Source organism: Lineus longissimus, chromosome 9 (genome assembly GCF_910592395.1).
Source record: "Lineus longissimus chromosome 9, tnLinLong1.2, whole genome shotgun sequence".
Lineage (NCBI taxonomy): Eukaryota > Metazoa > Nemertea > Pilidiophora > Heteronemertea > Lineidae > Lineus > Lineus longissimus.
The window spans coordinates 15,712,227-15,731,116 of NC_088316.1; the positions used below are offsets into that span (position 1 = coordinate 15,712,227).

At 44.0% G+C, this 18,890-nt stretch overlaps 3 protein-coding genes across 5 annotated transcripts; 1 reads left to right on the forward strand and 2 right to left on the reverse strand.

Moving 5' to 3' along the window:
* Positions 1–4,275: 4,275 nt before the first annotated feature.
* LOC135493183 (hyaluronan mediated motility receptor-like) lies at positions 4,276–12,687 on the reverse strand. 3 transcript variants are annotated; one of them, XM_064780230.1, is made up of 15 exons: positions 12,580–12,687; positions 11,991–12,092; positions 11,679–11,780; positions 11,292–11,359; positions 10,121–11,067; positions 9,847–9,963; positions 9,496–9,566; positions 9,093–9,241; positions 8,245–8,817; positions 7,962–8,014; positions 7,556–7,609; positions 6,982–7,174; positions 6,278–6,454; positions 5,772–6,015; positions 4,276–5,506 (listed from the first exon to the last, which is right to left on the reverse strand). In XM_064780230.1, exons 1-15 carry the CDS (start codon positions 12,617–12,619, stop codon positions 5,493–5,495), a joined length of 2,904 nt encoding a protein of 967 aa, XP_064636300.1. In that variant the 5' UTR covers positions 12,620–12,687; the 3' UTR covers positions 4,276–5,492. The 3 variants fall into 3 exon arrangements, with proteins under 3 accessions (XP_064636300.1, XP_064636301.1, XP_064636302.1); XM_064780231.1 differs by lacking the exon at positions 7,556–7,609; XM_064780232.1 differs by lacking the exons at positions 4,276–5,506; positions 6,278–6,454 and adding an exon at positions 6,680–6,746 and having other exon boundaries at positions 5,917–6,015.
* A 194-nt stretch (positions 12,688–12,881) lies between these two features.
* On the forward strand, positions 12,882–16,615 carry LOC135493184 (uncharacterized). Its single transcript, XM_064780233.1, has 7 exons — positions 12,882–13,039; positions 13,304–13,479; positions 13,610–13,676; positions 14,323–14,387; positions 14,721–14,942; positions 15,265–15,465; positions 15,753–16,615. Exons 1-7 carry the CDS (start codon positions 13,012–13,014, stop codon positions 16,017–16,019), a joined length of 1,026 nt encoding a protein of 341 aa, XP_064636303.1. The 5' UTR covers positions 12,882–13,011; the 3' UTR covers positions 16,020–16,615.
* LOC135493185 (keratin, type II cytoskeletal 1b-like) lies at positions 16,325–18,508 on the reverse strand. The gene is made up of 4 exons (XM_064780234.1): positions 18,340–18,508; positions 17,868–17,999; positions 17,542–17,646; positions 16,325–17,271 (listed from the first exon to the last, which is right to left on the reverse strand). Exons 1-4 carry the CDS (start codon positions 18,409–18,411, stop codon positions 16,822–16,824), a joined length of 759 nt encoding a protein of 252 aa, XP_064636304.1. The 5' UTR covers positions 18,412–18,508; the 3' UTR covers positions 16,325–16,821.
* Between the last annotated feature and the right edge of the window lie 382 nt (positions 18,509–18,890).

Genomic DNA, 18,890 nt, shown 5'->3' on the forward strand with positions numbered 1-18,890 from the left:
GACAGGGGACGAAATTCTGAAAGACAGAGGGGACTGAATATCATGATTTGCCAGCCATAGGTAGTGAGAGACCGGCATGACAAGGACATTACATTAGCAACAGTTTGTGAGAGACAGGGAACTGTTCCTCCTGCTACACCAGCCCCATTCTGTAAGACCGAGCATCGATGACCAAGGACTATACTTCCTGTTACACTGGTCACTGGTTGTGAAAGACAGGAGACATTCCTCCCACTTCACCAGCCACGTTATGAGCGACAGGGGACCATATCACATTGGTGAGAGCCAGGGGACTATTCCTCCTGCTACACCAACCCCATTGTGAAAGACAGGAGACAATATATCCTGCTTCATCAGCCATTGGTACCAGTCATGAGAGACAGGGAACGCAACGCTTTGTACCTTCAGGTTGTTAGAGACAGGGGACGAAGTTCTGAACGACAGGGGACTGCTGAACATCATGCTTTTCCAGCACAGGCATGACAGGGGACATTACACTAGCTGCAGGTTTTGAGAGACAGGAGACTATTCCTCCTGTTACACCAGCCACATTTTGCGATACACCGAGCAGCGGCGACAGATGACTCTACTTCCAGCTTAAACAGCTACAGGTTGTGAAAGACAGGAGACAATATCTCCTGCTTCACCAGCCATTGGTACTAGCAATGAGAGACAGGGATCGTAACACTTAGTACCTGCAGGTTGTTAGAGGGGACTGAATATCATGCTTTCCCAGCCACAGGTAGTGAGAGACCGATGTGACAGGGACATTACATTAGCTACAGGTTGTGAGAGACAGGGAACTATTCCTCCTGCTACACCGGCCCCATTCTGTGAGACCGAGCAGCGATGACCAGGGACTATACTTCCTGTTACACTGGCCACTGGTTGTGAAAGACAGGAGACATTCCTCCTACTTCACCAGCCACGTTATGAGCGACAGGGGACCATATCACATTGGTGAGAGCCAGGGGACTATTCCTCCGGTTACACCAGCCACATTTTGCGATACACCGAGCAGCGGCGACCGAGGACTCTACCTCCTGCTAAACCGGCCACAGGTTGTGAAAGACAGGAGACAACATCTCCTGCTTCACCAGCCATTGGTTCTCGTAATGAGAGACAGGGAACGTAACGCTTAGTACCTGCGGGTTGTTAGAGACAGGGGACGAAGTTCTGAAAGACAGGGGACTTAACATCATGCTTTTCCAGCACAGGCATGACAGGGGACATTACACTAGCTACAGGTTGTGAGAGACAAGAGACTAATCCTACTGCTGCACCAGCCACATTTTGCGAGAGATTTGGCAGCGGCGACCGGGGACAATACTTCCTGCTCCTCCAGCGACAAGTAGTGAAGGACGTGAGACAAACTACACCATGCGTCTCCAGCCACGGGTAGTGGGAGATAGAGGATGTTACACTAGCTACGGGTTGTGAGAGACAGGAGACCAAGTTGTGGAAGACCGGGGGGCCATGTTGTGAACGACTGGGGTCGATTCATTCTGTGACACCAACCACTGGTTGTGAAAGTCTGGGGACTATACATCCCACTGTACCAGTTATAGCTTGTGAGAGACAGGTAACTAAAATTTAAAAATCGGGAGACTATTCATCTTGGTACTCTAATCGCAGTTCGTAAAGCCAGATACTATTCATCCTGCTACTTTATAAAAAAAACCAGGAGACTCCTTGTTACATGTACACCAGCCACTGCTTGTAAAAGCTCCTGGTTCACCACCCGCAGGCTACCAAGTTGTGTGAAACAGGGGACTGTACATCCTGTTACACCATTCGCTTGTTGTGAATAAGACAGGGGACTATACCACTGGTTGTGAAAGACCGGTTGTGATAGACCACATACTATATCAGACTCAGGTTACGAGAGACAGGAGAATATTCCTCCTGCTACAGTAAGCCACTCATCGTGAAGGACAGGGGACCGACCACCGATTGTGACAGACCGGGCTTTTAGGGATACTAGGTCACCTGCTTTACCAGCCCCAGTTTTCAGTTTTTTTGGTTTTAGAGACACAGATGATTATTCCACCTGCTACAACAGGCTCTTTTCGTGAAAGACATGGGACTATTCTTCCTGTTACACCACTCTCCCAGCTCGAAAGACAGGGGACAATACCATCGGTTGTGATCGACCGGGGTTGAAAGCTCCTGCTTCAAAGAAAGCGGACGATACCCTCCCCGCTACACTAGTCACAAGTTGTGGAAGACAGGGGACTGACTATACCTCATTAAACACCATGTCGATACAGGTTGTGAGACAGGGGGCCAATCATGTGAAGACAGTGGATTCATGCTTCATCAATCGCATGTTGTGAAAGGAGAGGACAATACAACCAGTTGTCAGAGGCCAGAGGCCAACGTCATGTTTCGCCAGCTGCAGGTTGTGGGAGACAGGGTAATATTCCTCTTACTACATCAGTCACATTCTATCAAAGACAAGGTAATATTCCTGGTGCTACATCAGCGACAAGGTTTGAAAGACAGGGGGATTGTTCCTCCTGCTACATCAGCCACAAGTTGTGAAAGACAGGGGGATTGTTCTCCTGCTACATCAGCCACAAGTTGTGAAAGACAGGGGACTCTTCTTCCTGCTCCTCCAGCCGGTCGGTATGAAAGACAGGGGACAGTACCATTGGTTATGATGGATCGGGATTGAGAGCTCCTGCTTCACCAGCTACAGATTGTGCGAGACAAGAGACAATACAATAGGTTGTGATAGAGCGGCGGTCGAAGCCTTCTGCTTCACCAGCTACAGATTGTGTTAGACATGGGACCAAGTTGTGAAAGACATGATACCAAGATCCTCCTGCTAAACCTGCCACAAGTTGTGAAAGGCAGGGAACTTTCCCTCTTGCTGCGCAAGATACAGGTTGTGAGAGACAGGGGGCCAATGTGAAAAATATGGGGTTATTTCTCCTGCTACACCAGTCAAGTTTTGAGAAAGACGGGTGAACATTCCTCTTGCCTTCTCCAGCCGCCAGTTTTTGAGTGTATAGGACTGTACTGCTGCTACACCAGCCGCCAGTTGTGAATGACCAGGGACATTTCCTCCTGTTAGACCAGCCACAGTTGTGGAGGCAGGGGACTATTATGACTGCTACAGCAGCCACAAGTTGTGAAAGACTGGGGGGATTGTTCCTCCTGCTACATCAGCCACAAGTTGTGAAAGACAGGGGGATTGTTCCTCCTGCTACATCAGCCACAAGTTGTGAAAGACAGGGGGATTGTTCTCCTGCTACATCAGCCACAAGTTGTGAAAGACAGGGGGATTGTTCCTCCTGCTACATCAGCCACAAGTTGTGAAAGACAGGGGGATTGTTCCTCCTGCTACATCAGCCACAAGTTGTGAAAGACAGGGGGATTGTTCCTCCTGCTACATCAGCCACAAGTTGTGAAAGACAGGGGGATTGTTCCTCCTGCTACATCAGCCACACGTTGTGAAAGACAGGATTGTTCCTCCTGCTACATCAGCCACAAGTTGTGAAAGACAGGATTGTTCCTCCTGCTACAGCCACTACAAGTTGTGAAGGACAGGAGGAGTGTACCTCCTGATACATCAGCCACACGTTGTGAAAGACAGGGCGCTTGTACCTCCTGATACATCAGCCACAAGTTGTGAAAGACAGGGGGATTGTTCCTCCTGATACATCAGCCACAAGTTGTGAAAGACAGGGGGATTGTTCCTCCTGCTACATCAGCCACAAGTTGTGAAAGACAGGATTGTTCCTCCTGCTACAGCCGCTACAAGTTGTGAAAGATTGAATGTGAGGGATTAAGGATTCATCAGTTCTGTATGAGGCATTTCCGAGGATTTACAGGCGTACACAGGAAGACTATAGTCACAATCCATAATGCAGTCTTGGGAACAACTCCAAAGATGACATCCAGGTCTCATTGAAGACAATGGGTGATATGAATAAAGACTAGCAAATGCTTTTATCTAAAACTCCATGTACATTTACACTAGGCCTTTCTGTACAAAATTGAAGTAAAAGCATTTGCTAGTCTTTATTCATATCACCCACTGAAAGAGAGTCAATTCAAGAGGGTCAATTGTGTGGGGTGGTATTTCATGACATAGTGCTTGGCAGGACTCAAGGTAAAGTTGCATTTGATTTTGCCTAGGACGGTTTGTTTTGGGAGATCTCCCTGTCCAAGACAGGGGTAAATGGAAACAGATCGCAGAACACATATCTAAGTTTATGTAAAATGTATTTTACATCTTTCAAAATTGATTAAATACAATATAGATAGCAAGTTTATGGATTTCACTCCTAATGCCACGTTTCACCGAAGTGGAAACTCATTCGAATTTAAACAAGCAATTACCGGTTATTCATTTGAAGGCAAAACATGACCTTAGGAGGAATTCATGAATATGTACAAGCCAACAGTGGCAGTTGAGACACAGAGAGTACAAAAGAATTGAGCATGTCTGGTCAGACCAGCCGCTGCCTGGAGGAATTCATCGGGTATTTTGTGAACAAAATATTTTTATCTATACATGTAGACAAAGACAGATAGTGCGCCTGGACAGATGCTTTACTTAACAGAGAGACAATGCCGATTATCAACTGAACACATATTTTAAAGAGAGGAGATTTAATAAGAACATTTGTCAAATTATGCATAACAGCTTCTTAATCTTATGAAGTTAACTACATGCTAGTTTGAACTTTGTGTCATAATTATCATTCAGTATGAAACCAACATGACAATAAACAAAAACTTCTTCTCTGGCAGGTACATGTAACCAAATCACACACAACACATGGAACACATTATCAGAACACACAAAAGCATACGGCACAATGTACAAGTACATGTACGTAAATAGATAATAAATATACATAAAACAAAACAATTGTTTAAAATCCACCTGTAGCATCAATAAGCAAGCTACTGCTACTTTATACAAAGACAGGCACAGCAATCCCAAAAGTCACTTCTCTTTCAAGATCACCACTTCTTATACATGTAGCTTGTTTCCACTACATCCACACCTGATCATTTTATATCTAAAGTTATTGGTTTGGCAAACGCATAGGAAAGCAACAAAGCTATGGGAGGTAACAACTGTAGTGGAGCTCATAACAGGAGCAATTATCAATGTTCAATGTTACCCCAATTTAGTGAAATTCCCCTGTAATTGACAATTTTCTGGCCTGTTTCGTTAAGAAGTACATTTTCAGCTCAGCGCTGAGAACATGATATGCATTGAAGTCTCATGGCAGGATTACTGACGATTCATTTACAGATTCAAATCCACCTTGCAATAATGTTCCAACACAACACCTGCATGACATTGAAAGCTGCTGCTGGTACAAAAGTCCAAAGCACATAAGGCTTGGTTCACATACGAGTCACATTGTCACCGTTCAAGTGTTACGTGTAACTTGGGGTTATGAGATCGCAGAATCCGACTTTGGTTTCCTTTATCCTCACCAAGTTGAGGCACTACTGCAGTATTCTCAAATACGATTTCCTGGAGAAAAGAGTGTGAAAGATTAATATGATGTAATTGTTTCAAAACCGTTGGTACTTGGCGCAGAACCTTCCGATTAGGATACGTCTTATGTCTGTAACTGTTTCAAAACAGAGGTTATTTGGCCCAGAACCTTCTGATAAGGACTTGCTTCTGCTTGCTAAAGGAAGGCAATATGTGATGGGGTCATTTACTGTGGTGAAGGACAGTTCAATCTATCAGTGTTCAGTACTAAGCTGATGAAATACTGCTGCAGCCCACTTACCATTCATAAACGGTCGCTGGGGTGTGGTTGGCAGACTCCCGCCCTCTTTCCTCATGGATTTAGGTGTTCCCGGATTGCTCCTGGACTTATTAGGAGTCATTGGATTCTCTTTGTTGATATTGTTATGGCTGAACGCTTTCTTGGGGTCGAATCGTCGTCGTCCTTCTGGTCCAGCCACACGCTCGTCCAACTTTTGATTCTGATGCTTCAATTTCATGTTCTGCGATTTCAGATCAGCAACTTCCTGGAAACAACAAGTTGAAAATACATGAGTCACAAGTCTAAAATATCTTTCTAGTGGGATCTTTTATCTTGGTGTCCAAAGATTCTATTACAGCCATACCAGTCCATCTTTCCACCATCCCAGTGTCAAATGAGTTAACTAATGAAATGTTAATAAATCCTGGTAATAGAAAGCTATGAGCGCACTAATTCACTCAAGACTTCTTTGCTGATAAAAATATGTCCAAAATGCAGGTCTCCCATAGTCGAAAATGCAAACTCACATGTTTCAACAGATTATTGTCTTCTTTCAACTTGAGAATGTGATGTATTTTCTGTTTATGATTCTGGTGACCGAGCGCCTTGGCGTAGTCTTTACTAAGTTTGTCGATTTCTGACTGGGCGTCTTTGGTGCGGCCAAGCAGGGCATTGCGCTCAAGCTCAAAAGCATCCAGTTGTTCCTGAAGAAGCAGGGGAGGACAGGTGGGTTAGATAAACACAAGAAAATTATTCAAGATTAAGAAGGCGTCAGGAACAATTTGAGAAATAGATCACCCAAGAAGTGGACATGGGAAGAAGGGTTGCATGTAAAGGGACATGTGTGTCTGGAGAGATAGATTGGGTCGGGTATGGATTATTTACATGGACATTGGTTTGTCAGGTTCCATAATTCCAAGTAAACTTACGTAAGAAAGGGGCTTTCAGATATTGTCATTTCAATGCCTGAAAGGCTAAAATTGTCTTTCTCAGACGCTGAAGAACAAAACAGACAACTAAACTTGCAGAGCTTTTATAGAATGTTGATGCAAAGTCTGAATTATCCCTTATATTAAGTCAAGCGAAGTTGAGGGTTATAGTCTGATGTCAACAACGGTAGATATTGTTAACTGACTCTAAACTTCAACCCTGGTCTATCCTGAAACTTTCAGTAGAAGTTAGAAGAGCTGGTCAGCTTAGAACTTCTGACTGACTTTGCTCACGCACTAACCTGAAATGGCTGCACCTTAGCCTGCAGCTCCTCATAGAGCGTCTGCCAGTGCTTGGCCTCTTCCATCAACTCCTCATGCTGCTGCGAGTTGATCTGTTCCTCCAGAGATGCCACGATCTGGTCATAACGCTCCTCCTGGTTCGTTAAGCGCTGCTCTCTCTCCAACAGGGCTTTCTCACTCTCACACTTGAACCTGATGTGGAAAACATGACATGAAAGTTTGTTGTGGTAACTCGTTGACATTGTTTTGACATGTACATTCCACGAAGATATCAACATGCACTGTTCATCGTCATTCTTTACAAGACTTCTGTGTTCAAACAGGTGTTTCTGACCAACATCAACGACACTATGGAGCTAAGATCAAACTTAGCCGTTTTTGTGACAGAAATTAAGAGAATTGATGTTCTTGTCTGCAACAATACTCAATGCCAAATGAATATAAGAGAACCAGATACATGATAGGTAGTTAGAAACAAGCTACTACTGCTATGGCTGTTATTGCAATGTTGCCAGAGAAATGTGTGTGGGGGGGGGGGGGGGTACAGTAGAGCTGTTGCTCAAGACTACTGACCTAAGAAAGGTTTCTTCCACGTGGAATAATTTTTGCTGATTTTCCCTCAGTTTCCTAAATGAGGCAATAGGAATAAAAGTGTGTCATGAAAGGCAACAGAACTTGAAAAGCATGCAAGCAACTACAAACAGAATGAAAGAAAATAAAGCAGTTGAACTCCAGTCAATTGGTGGTACGATGAATAGACGAGTAAATGCTTTTACTAAAACTGCATGTACATTTACTTTAGGCTTTTCTGTACAAACTTTAGTAAAAGTATTTACTGGTTATTCATTCACATCACCACATGTGGGGGCTGGAGAACACAGACCAAACTCGAAGAGTGTGTGCTGAATTAAGAAAACATGAACTAAACTGAACTAGTGTTAGGAATTGTAAGCGATGGTAACAAATTGTCTAGACTTACCGATTGAACTCTAACCGCTGGTCATCCAGTTGCTCCTGTAGGCGGGATTCCAGCTGGAAGGAAGGGCAGTGTGAAAGATGTGTATCAACAACAAAAGGTAAGATCAAGACAGTCTTTTACACAACCAAGTCTATAAATTTTGAAAAAATGCACAGCACTAAACATTCAAAGTTGCATGTTACCAATTGTTGTAAAATAGTAACCTTTTCTCTCATCTTGTTGCCAAATTCTTCTAAAGCCTTTGCACTTCTCTTCATTTCAAAAAAGAAATAATGTTCCATACCTCGTCCTTTTGCTGTATGAGTCTGTTGGCCTCCGCCTTGTGAAAGTCCACCACCTCCTTCATATCTGCGATCTCCCTCTCGTACCCCGCTTTCATGGCTTTCTTTTCATCCTGGACCCTGTCCACATCGATTCCGCGCTCAACCAAATCAGCCTTCTCGTCCTCTAAGCCTGCCATCTTCTTCTCCAACTTCTCAACTTTACCGCCGTATTCCGTTTTTGAATTCCGCAACTCGAGAATTTCCTGCTCGTACTTAACCCTCACAGTGTCCCGTTCGACCTGTGCCGTGACCAGATCGACTTGCAATCGGTTTGAGAGTTCCTCCAGACCCTGACAAGACTTTGTCAATTGTGTGACATCGTCGTGAAGTTGTTCATTCTCATCTGCGAATTTATAACGGATTTCTCTGACGGTTTGTTCCAGTTCATCAGTTTTTGCTAACAACTCATGGTTCTCTGTGACAGCGTTGTCCAACTGATCCTGACACTCCACGAGACGTTCATCAGTTCCTTCCAACGCTTCAAGTTTCTTCTCAAGAATCTCCTTCTCTCTCAGTAAGATTTTCTTCTCTTCCTGCAACGAAATACATTACCTGTAAGACCACAATTCTATCATAATAATAGCGATCAGTACATATTTCACTGACCAGGAGTGTACCAAAGCAATTCCATTCAAAGTGTACCCCTTTCATCAAAAGTGCCAAAAAGCATCATTTTATTGGAAAACTGCTGTGCTCTTTGGAAACTAATTTGTGGCCTGTTGCACTTACAGACTTTCACAGAGGTACTCTGGGGTACCAGTGGGATATACCATTATTGAGGATGATAAAAACACTTGATTGAACCCACCATATAGATATCTATACTGCGCATGATCTCCTTTTCAGCCGACTCTGCCGTAGCCAATTCACTCCGGGCACCGTCCAAGCTCTTCCGTCTTGCAACCAATTCAGTCTCGAGTTTTACAGCTTTTTCTTCGCCATCCTTCTTAACCAATTCTGAAAAACATAAACTGAAACTTGAGCCAATGAATAGAGTATTTGTTACGTGTACCAAGATGAAAGGATGCATTGCACAGATTGCACATTATCACAACAGAATAGTCTCTGTACGCGTGTGGGAGCTGGATGATTTCACCTCTAGCTACATTTACAAACATCAGATTCGAAGACTTGATGATCAAAGAACTCTCATGTTGCTCATAACTGCATGGTGAACAGAGAGCTGCCTATTCCAGATGAAGAATTCTTACCAAGTTGCCTTTCCAAGTGTTGATACCTGTCCAACATAGACTTCACATTACTATTGAGGATAGTTTCAGATCTGCAAATAAAACAAGTGATATTCAAGAGGTAAATAGCCAGCAAGTTGATCATGTTCATATATTCTCATTGTGAGCTACCAAAGTGCTAATTGGTTACAGCACTCCAACTCATCCCACCTGTCAAGTGTTAAGAGGATATCCCCCTTTTTTAAAAAACTTTTTGCTCCCTGCTGCATCACTTCTGATTTCTGAATGAACTAAACCACTTCTGAAGTCTATGCTTGTCTTCACTGGAAGACACATCATAATGGCAAAGATTTTTAAATAAAAAGTACTTACTTGCCGAGTTGATCTCTCTCATATTGTAATGATACAACCTCTTGTTCGAGTTGGAAACATTGACTACTCTCGCTATGGACCTGGTCATTCAATGATGTCACTTCACACTCAAGGGACCTGCAAAATAAAGAGACTTCAAGATAAGGTATGGAAAGGTTGCACATGTTTTGGGACAAAAGTTTTAGGTTCTTTGACTTCATGTAAATAAATACCCTTCAATTATATACAGAGCCAAGGCAACCAGTAGATTTTGATTTCTCATCTTGTGACATACCTGACACTGTCTTTCAATGATTGCACCTCTGTTGTGCATTCATCCAACAAGTCATTCTTCAGCGCCAGCTCTCCCTCGATAGACGCTATCCTCTCTTCTAACACAACAACCTGCTCACTACTCGCTTCGACCTCCTTCTCAAGTGACGCCACCTGGGATTCATAATCGTTAACTTGAGTGCGCCGCCAGTCCAATTCGTTCTCCATTGTGAATAACTTCTCTTCCCATTTGTTGAGTTTATCAACTTTTTCCTTCAGTTCTAATTCATGGGTGGCGAACTTTGTCTCGAAATCACGCACTGCTACATTCTTCTGTTCCAGCTCTTCAGATGCTGCCTCAAGACTCTCTCCTTGCTCTTTCATCTCCTTCGTCTTCTGCTCCACCTCTCTTTCCAAACTCTCCATCTTTTCTGTATACTCTGCAAGTTGACTCGTTTTCCACTGATTCTCTATGCGAAGATTTGACAGTACAACCTCCTGTTCTTTCACATTCTCCATTTGTGCATCGCGTTCTTTCTGCAAAGCCGTCACCCTCTCTTCCTGCTTCTTCAACACATTCGTACTCAACTCGACCTCTTTTGTAATGTGTGCGACTTTACGTTCAAGGTCTTGAATCTGATCCGTCTTCCAATTCACTTCAATCTGTAGCCCTGACGTCTTTGTCTCGACATCCCGGATGATACCAGACTTCTCTGAGATGTCTGACTTGAGCTCAGCAATGGTCTGTTCCGTTGCTGACAACGCTTCATTCTTGTCTTGGATTTCTTTCTGCAGTGCTGCAATCAGTCCCTCGGCATCCTTCAACTGAGCAAGCTGCGCCTGAAGTTGAGTGACTTTGTCCCTTGCATCTTTGAGTTGTGATTCATGCATCCCTAATTCTCTCAATAGCTGTTTTATTTTCTCAGTGTCTTCATTGGCTGGGGCTGGAGTCTTCTTGGCCGATGATGGCTGAAATGAAAAAAGCCTTTCAACAGACAGCACAAAACAACAAAGAAGGGTGTAAGAATAACAGGTGAACCATATAGATCTACACTTGTGACATTGGATTTTTAATCTTCAAATGATTCTAATGATTTACTCTTGTTTTTTAGCACTCAGAAAAGATGCCAATCAGAGAACATTATTCTGAGACATTTTGGTTGGATAAGATCAAGATCTATAACCGTACTTACAGCTGTGGATGGAACGCCAAAAAGCTTTTTGGTTGGCGGATGGGAGAAGGTCGCATTGTGATTAGGATCTGAAAAATTGTTGTAACAGAGATGTTAAATTTAAAAAGGGGCAGCATTTTTTGCCACACTGCATTTCTGACAAGTCTGGGTTAGAACTGCTGTCTGAGTTGGCTGTAGATTTAATAAGTTGATAATTGCCAGTTGTCACCAGTGGTGAGGTGGATAAGTTTAGCATTGCAGTAATAAGTATGGACACTTGAAAGAAAACAGCAGCAGTGTCCGAATAATTGACTTTTTGACACTCGCTGACATAAAAGACAAATGTTCAAATATAGAACTTTGTCAAATTTGAAACTTCTCCTTCGCTGCAAGATCTTGGTAACCTACCTTGCTTATCTTTGGCTGATCTGGTGGCAGATTTTGCGATGGAGAATGTGGATACCTTTTCATTTGTTTTGGGATCATAGGCACCAGGGGGAGGACACATTTCTGAAATACCAAGATGAATGGAATGAAAAACTTACAAAGTTAAATCTACAGAAATTAAAGTTCCACTGGGCAGTAGTGGGAATTATGGTCAAGCTGTCTATCTGGATATTTGGGTAGTCCTTTTTTGACAGCAAGCCATCTTCATGGTAATATTTTGAATGTCAGTTTTTTGAGTCTCTCGCCTGAACAAACATTTAGGAAAGTACATACCCTTTGTTTCCCTGAATCGGGCAGAATTGGAAAGAGAAATTTTTGCCGTGGGAACATTTTCCTTAATCTTGGGATCATAGGCACCAGGTGGTGGAGCGACAGCTGAAAAATATGAACAAATGAATTATAACTAGACGTTGCACTGTATTTTATCGCAACGTTATGCTTAATAAGCCACCATTAACTCCATTTACCTCACACCAGGACACTAATTCCCAATTAAAACTAATAAAAGTGTGATCCCGTCATTTCATGACGTTTTCGCCTCGGGGATAGTCATCCGACATCATCATCAGTCTCACTCAGTCTCAGCGTCAGGTCACATAGGCCTACTCCTGGCCCGCAGGCCCAAGAAAGAAGGGTTGTAAACGGATTTCTAAACTACAGGTTTCCGTTGTGCAGCATAGTTTTCAGTATCAGTCAACAACAATGCATTTAGCAGGCATTGATTCGTGCACTGCTGACTGGACACACACAAATGCACTATGTAGCCTATGTAGCCTATGCACTGCCACTGGGCCGGCCTATTTTCAGAGATGACAAAACTTTTGCGACAGAAATACGGACAAATCGACAATAACTACAATACCTTTAACTTCTTCAAAACGTTTAGATCTTGGAAAAGACATTTTTTTTAAATAAATCGGCTGAAATGGGGGTAAATAAGAGGGATGAGGCGATTTCGAAAACCGCCAATGGTTTAAAAGTTTGTTTTCAAATGCAAAAGTATATCAGCCAATCAAATCGCCGAATCGCCACCCAAGCAATTATCGGGTTGATAGAAAATGCGGAATGGAAAGTGGCGGGGACGCCGGTGTGGTGGGAAAATTTGTCCGAAGGATGTAGAGTGTGCCAATAGTTCGGAGCGTGCGTCATACTGCTCGGATTTTGAGTCTCCTTGACCTGACCTTGGCCTAGTCATTGATTATTTATACAACGTATATGTGTTCGACCTGTCCGTGAGAGTATTTGACTACGAATCTCTGATTGTGTCGCCAGTCTGTTGGTGAGAGTGTTGACTATGAGCTCGGACCAGGCCCTCCGAGAAGGTAAGTCAGTCATTCCGCAGGTAGGTTGTCCGTCAACAGGGCCATCCATGGGCCTCGACTTGACCACGCTACTCCCCTCGCAGTTCGGTGAGCTGTGCCGAGTGAAAGGTTCCCATCACCACGTGATGCGACCGGGACAAAAATCGAACGAAATCAGCGCCTCTAGTGTCAAGATTGGGGAAATAGTTTAGTTTCTACTAGCCCCCCCAAACAATAATGAGCTGCATTACTTATCTCGATTAAGTTTCATACTTTTCATTTGAGGTGTGCGTCAGAATCTTTCGCACTGGATCATGAAGCTGGAATGTGGCGGTGATGTGGAGAAACAACAGGAATTTAAGAGGAAATTTCTCAACAAATTAAAACAATCTGTAGTTGCCATAGAAACTGATACAGCCAATGAGCAGCATTACGAAGTTCCAACTGAATTCTTTAAAACGGTAAGGAGGCCTATTTATATAATTTTTTTGACTTGCATATATTACGTTCGTTATCAAATTATCCCCGATTTTCTGCGTCACTATTGCCTATAAACATTGGTCTGTCAGTTTCGTTGTTTTAACATTTTAGGTCCTCGGGAAAAGGCTAAAGTACAGCTGCTGCCAGTTTCCGACGGAAGAAACCACACTAGACCAAGGTAAGGTATCAATTAGGCCTCAGTGCCCTATACTCCGGACGCAGTGGACCGGCTTCATAAGGAGACCAAATTAGGATGACGCAATGGGCTGCCTAGGGAGTCAATTACAGTGCGCTATCGTCCCGGTGTAGAAGTTTAAAATGTCCTAGGATAGAATGCCCGGGAAACAAAGGATTCTATTATGCGCTTCAATCTCTAAACTATTCACAGTCAGGGTCTCTATAGAACCATATTGCAGAATACAATAGGGCATTTGTTACTGTTACACCGGCTTCAAATAGGTTGATCATTATCATAGTATGTAATAGCCTGAATAATCCTGTCGGTCGGTCGGGGACAAAAGCTAGACTCCTAGGGCAGTCCATTGCGTCATCCTAATTGGATCTCCTTGTGGTGATGGACGAGGCCGGAGTGTAACAAAGGCATGAAAGGCCCCCGTTCATTTTTGCCTGTTTCCCGAGGCCTTGTGGTCAACGCGAAAGTGAGTCAAGATCCCAAACAAAACTATCTGTTTGTTACGAAGCATGCAGCCGAGCGTATGATGCTTCACCTTCCATAGTTAAAAGAACATACATGTCGTTCCAAACAGCAATCACGTATTAAGATAAAAATGCTTTGTTTACTGATGAGCAACTTTTCTTTGCAGCGGAAGAGCTTTCCCTCCAACAAGTTTGTCAGCTGGCGATGGTTAAAGATGGACAAGCAGTCATGGTAAAATAGTCACTTGAAATAAAATTCTGATAACTGATAACCGCCAGCAGTCCATTAAACACTTACATTGGCGGCGACGTGATAACGCGCTCGGGCGGTGACATACGTTGCGACAGGATAGCAGCATGCGAGACGGGGCCCCGCAGCCATCAATCATATGGTTCCCCGGTAGGGATAACGTTCTTGGCCCATCCTGCGGATGCCCATGTAGACATATAAATTGCTAGACTGCGCACGACATTGCACAAGGGACGGTGACCAATGGCTTTTGTCAGTCCATACTCACGGATTAAATCACTTGAAAATGTTGAACTTTGCCTTTTTTTCTTGCAGGATCTTGGCTGTGGTTGGGGGTCACTTGGCTTCTTTATTTGCGAGAGATACCCAAACTGTGTTGTGACGTGTGTCTCGAACTCCGCCACACAGAGACAACACATTGAGGGGGAGGCGGACAAACGCGGCTATCACAAACGGCTTGAGTGTATCACCGCGGACGCCAATCATTTCAATACCGAAAAGAGGTACGACCGGGTCATTTCATTGGAGATGTTTGAGGTAGGTTGTCACTATAGGTATAAGCAATAAGTTGTTTGTGTAAGATAAAGAGCAATAGACACAGCTAGATTCAAGTAAGATCCCTCGTCCATACGCAATTGGTGCAATGCATTTACTTTGGGATCATTTGCTGCAGTGCCAGCTCGAAACCCTGAGAATCATAATGGCTAAATGTGAATCTCGGCAGGTGGATAAGAACCATCACCAATGAATTTACCTCTGGTTATAGGTTAGTCACAGGCTCTAACATTGCCGGCATATCCGTTGACATCAACAGGCAAACAGCTCGCTCTCTCTAACGTGAAAGTTTATCTCATTCCAGCACATGCGGAACTATGAAACTCTGATGGCGCGGGTGTCTCGATGGCTGAAGCCCAGTGGGATGCTTTTCACTCAGATCCTCTGCCACAGAGAATTCCCTTACGCCTTCGACACCAAGCGCGGCGCAGACACGGAATGGATGGCCAGAAACTTCTTCTCTGGAGGAACCATGCCGTCTGCTGATCTCTTCCTTTACTTCCAAGTGAGTTCATCCAGTGTCTTAATCATCGTCGGGAACATTCTTTGGAGTCTGAGGCCCTACTTTGGCAAATTTTGTTTCTTGTGTTATTGAGCAGTTGGTCAAAACCCTGCCCCTGCGATATTGAAAGTGTTCTCCATTCATCAGTGATCCATCTCCATTAAACCAATGCCAACGAGTCACCAATTTGAATAATGATCCATGCCGTAACAATATGATATCTTTGACAAACAGAATGAAAAAGGAAACTCCGCTGTCTGATGAACCAATGTTTACCTTTCTCTCTTCAGAAAGACCTCGTCCTTCTTGACCACTGGAAGGTTAATGGTGTCCATTATTCAAAGACATTGGAAGCCTGGCTGCAGATCATGGATCAGAACATCGAAAAAGTCAAGGACTCATTCGCACGGGCTTATGGGAAAGATGCCGTTGATCAACAGATCTTCAACTGGCGGCTATTTTTCATGTTTTGTTCAGAGGTGTTTGGATATAAGGAGGGCAACGAATGGATGGTGTCTTATCATTTGTTTAAGAAGAGACCAATGAGCAGTTTATAGGCAGTGTAGAAAATTAGCGTCGCTCGTTACAACCTCTCCACGTGCATTTCTGACAGTGCACGTGCACGTTACAGTGACAGTGCACTTGCACGTTACAGTGCAGTTACCAAAGAAGGAATTTATTACCGTCAGGGTACATTCTAGTGTGGATGATTCATTGATTCCACAAGCACTCGTCATACCTCTGTCAAGCCCCCATCAAGTTTTTGTCGAAGGAGAGGTTCCGTAGCAATGCCCCCAAGATCGCATAACGCACATGATTCCGTCACCCATAATATTTTGGTGTCCGAGGCACAGCCTATCTCGGAACTTCGCCACGGAACCTCCCATTCACAGGTCAAGGGAGCTTCACCAGGACACGACGTGAGCTTGAACTGAACATGAGGTGACGGAGTCAGTGGATTCCCTGCATAAAGAATGAGAAGCAAATACTGCAGACAAATGCCCTTGATTTCTTTGTAGTGTAATTTTATTCGAAAAAAATATCCTATTTATCATACGAGTAGAAGGACAAATCCCAGATATGTTATAATCTTTGAAATTGAGTATCACCTTGTGTTATCACCAATATCGCAAATAATAAAAAGATAATATGATTTGGCAGTTAAGTAATTGTAAAGAAACAGTAAGTAGGCGTTCGTGAGGCGCAATTCTGTTCTTTTTTGTCGATGTGACGATGTTCTATATATTTGACGGTCTCATCCAAGTGTCAGGAAAGGCAATTCATCACGTTCTTGACCAACACGTAGGTACGAAAAGAGCCGGATTGATGTCTACTACCAACTGTCCTTCCCAATTCGGTTTAACGCCTGCGCTTCCATCCTCCACCACCATTGCTGCTGCCAGAAGAACTGGAGCTACTTCCGCCACCACTGGAGCTCGATTTTGCAGAACTGCTACCGCTGGAGCCGGCGACTGAACCACTTGCGCTTACACCTCCTCCACCAACACCGACAGAACCACACCCAGAACAGGAGAATCCACCTCCACTGCTGCTGCCAGCGCTGGCACTGGAGCTCGAGCTGCCTGCAGAGGCTGACCCACTGACGGAGACACCACCCTTGCCGACGCTTATGGAACCGCATGCTGAGACGTGTGCACCGCGCTTGGTACGCTGAGATTTCTCCTTGATGATCCACAGGGCTGGGAGATCCCCGCACAGCTCCGCAATATCCTGACCAGCAAACCTTTGAATGTCTTCTATCACGCGTTGGGCGACCATCTTGATGACCCTTCCTGGGAGTTGGTCGGTCTGGAAGAGAACCAGAAACAATATCGAATCCACTTCGCCATGTTTCAAGAGATAGTAGGGATACATTGAGGTAAAATGTAAACGCATAAGAGGGTAAATATGTTGTCACATGAAGTTCAGTTGTGTCCGGAGTGGTATGCACTCCGGGCGCAGTCGTGCCGAAGTCTCCTCGGATCCGACCCCGCCGCATAGAAGGACTCCCCCGACCACGAAGAACGCAACATGATACGGAATGGACTGCCTCGGAAGTCTCCGAGTCGTAGCACTTACCTTTGTTTCATAGTGGAATAGAACCGCCTTCAGGTTGAGCACATCACGATAGAAAGGTGAGACGAAGCAGAGACCGGCCGTCACATCTTTGTAGGCTGAGAGTTCCTGCCGATAGAGAAGAGAAAATCGAATTTAAGAAGTTGATTAGTTAGTAAGACCATGGTGTCGCCATTCGTATCATCGGAGGAATGCACATTATCTATACAGGCTCTACATCCGCAATTTGGGAGAACAGAGGTTGCGGACGACAGCAAACATTAATTAGCCTGTTGATATAGACAGTGGGCAACAGAGTGGATGAAAACACGAAACAGCTAATAGCTTACCTTGACATAATCATGGACAATGATGGTCCGGTCAGCCAGACCCTGCTGTGGGATGGCGATGATGTCATGTGATTCGGTGCGGACAGTCTTCTCAAAGTAACTCTTGTTGTCGATGCGGAATTGAACAGTTTCCTGAAAATCATTTACAATGTATCAATGACCATACTTTTTGCAAGCAGGACGAATCATCCCTTTTTGGTCAAAACGATTACGGTCGATACTGTTCACGTCTCATTGAATTGGTTATTCCAATTCCAATTTCACCAGACATACTGTACATGTACCACAAGGAGTGGGATATAGTGAAGAATCCCGATACGTTATTCAGAGCGTAAAGGGTAGAAGAAATGCACGTACATGTATATAGTATTAAAAAGGTATGTACTGTACGTAAATGCAAAAAAACAACTCTGAAGATCGACAATTGATCGATTTAAGGCTAGAAGAACATATACATGTACTAGTAACTCACCTGTACTACATCAGGCTCGACTGCGCCGCTGACCATCACCCCTAGGCACATGAGGACAATAACGTGAAGCATCTCGTCAATGTAGACTAGTGACTTTTCTTTAAGGCAGTGTCGTCGCTGTGAACGTGTTGGCAGTTTAAACAAGTTATCAGCGTTCGGACATTTTATAGCCAGTCAAAATCCTTTCCAAGAGTTGTTTACATGTGAATCACCTTCGTACTATCATGTATGTGTTTATCAGACCTGATTTCTGATTTTGCTGACCTAGCCAGGTTTCCCCAGAACTGTCTTAGTAGATCCTTTATCGACGAAATGACGCGAGCAGTTTTCGGAAGCGCGATGACAATTTCAAGACGTCTTAAAGGTAGACCGTACAGGCAGGGGCTACATGTAGGCAAATGAAGATCGCATAGGCTTCAATATCAAGAGCAATGTCACTTTAATTGTTTCAATTACCTATTATCAAACGCAGTACTTGACCCACATTTCAATAAAGGTGAATTAGGCACACGTCCGTGTTTCCTGATATCTAGATATTTACTGGGACTGAA

Excerpts from the sequence above, each read along its gene's own strand:
- LOC135493184 (XM_064780233.1), top strand. The coding sequence starts at position 13,012 with ATGAGCTCGGACCAGGCCCTCCGAGAAG. Across the intron at positions 13,040-13,303 it reads GGACCAGGCCCTCCGAGAAG|GTGTGCGTCAGAATCTTTCG; the intron begins GTAAGTCAGTCA and ends TTTTCATTTGAG. Across the intron at positions 13,677-14,322 it reads AGAAACCACACTAGACCAAG|CGGAAGAGCTTTCCCTCCAA; the intron begins GTAAGGTATCAA and ends TTTTCTTTGCAG.
- LOC135493183 (XM_064780230.1), bottom strand. The coding sequence starts at position 12,619 with ATGTCTTTTCCAAGATCTAAACGTTTTGAAGAAGTTAAAG. Across the intron at positions 9,567-9,846 it reads GAGAGAGATCAACTCGGCAA|ATCTGAAACTATCCTCAATA; the intron begins GTAAGTACTTTT and ends TTTTATTTGCAG. Across the intron at positions 6,016-6,277 it reads ACAATAATCTGTTGAAACAT|GAAGTTGCTGATCTGAAATC; the intron begins GTGAGTTTGCAT and ends TGTTGTTTCCAG.
- LOC135493185 (XM_064780234.1), bottom strand. The coding sequence starts at position 18,411 with ATGCTTCACGTTATTGTCCTCATGTGCCTAGGGGTGATGGTCAGCGGC. Across the intron at positions 17,647-17,867 it reads TTGTCCATGATTATGTCAAG|GAACTCTCAGCCTACAAAGA; the intron begins GTAAGCTATTAG and ends CTCTATCGGCAG. Across the intron at positions 17,272-17,541 it reads TATTCCACTATGAAACAAAG|ACCGACCAACTCCCAGGAAG; the intron begins GTAAGTGCTACG and ends GTTCTCTTCCAG.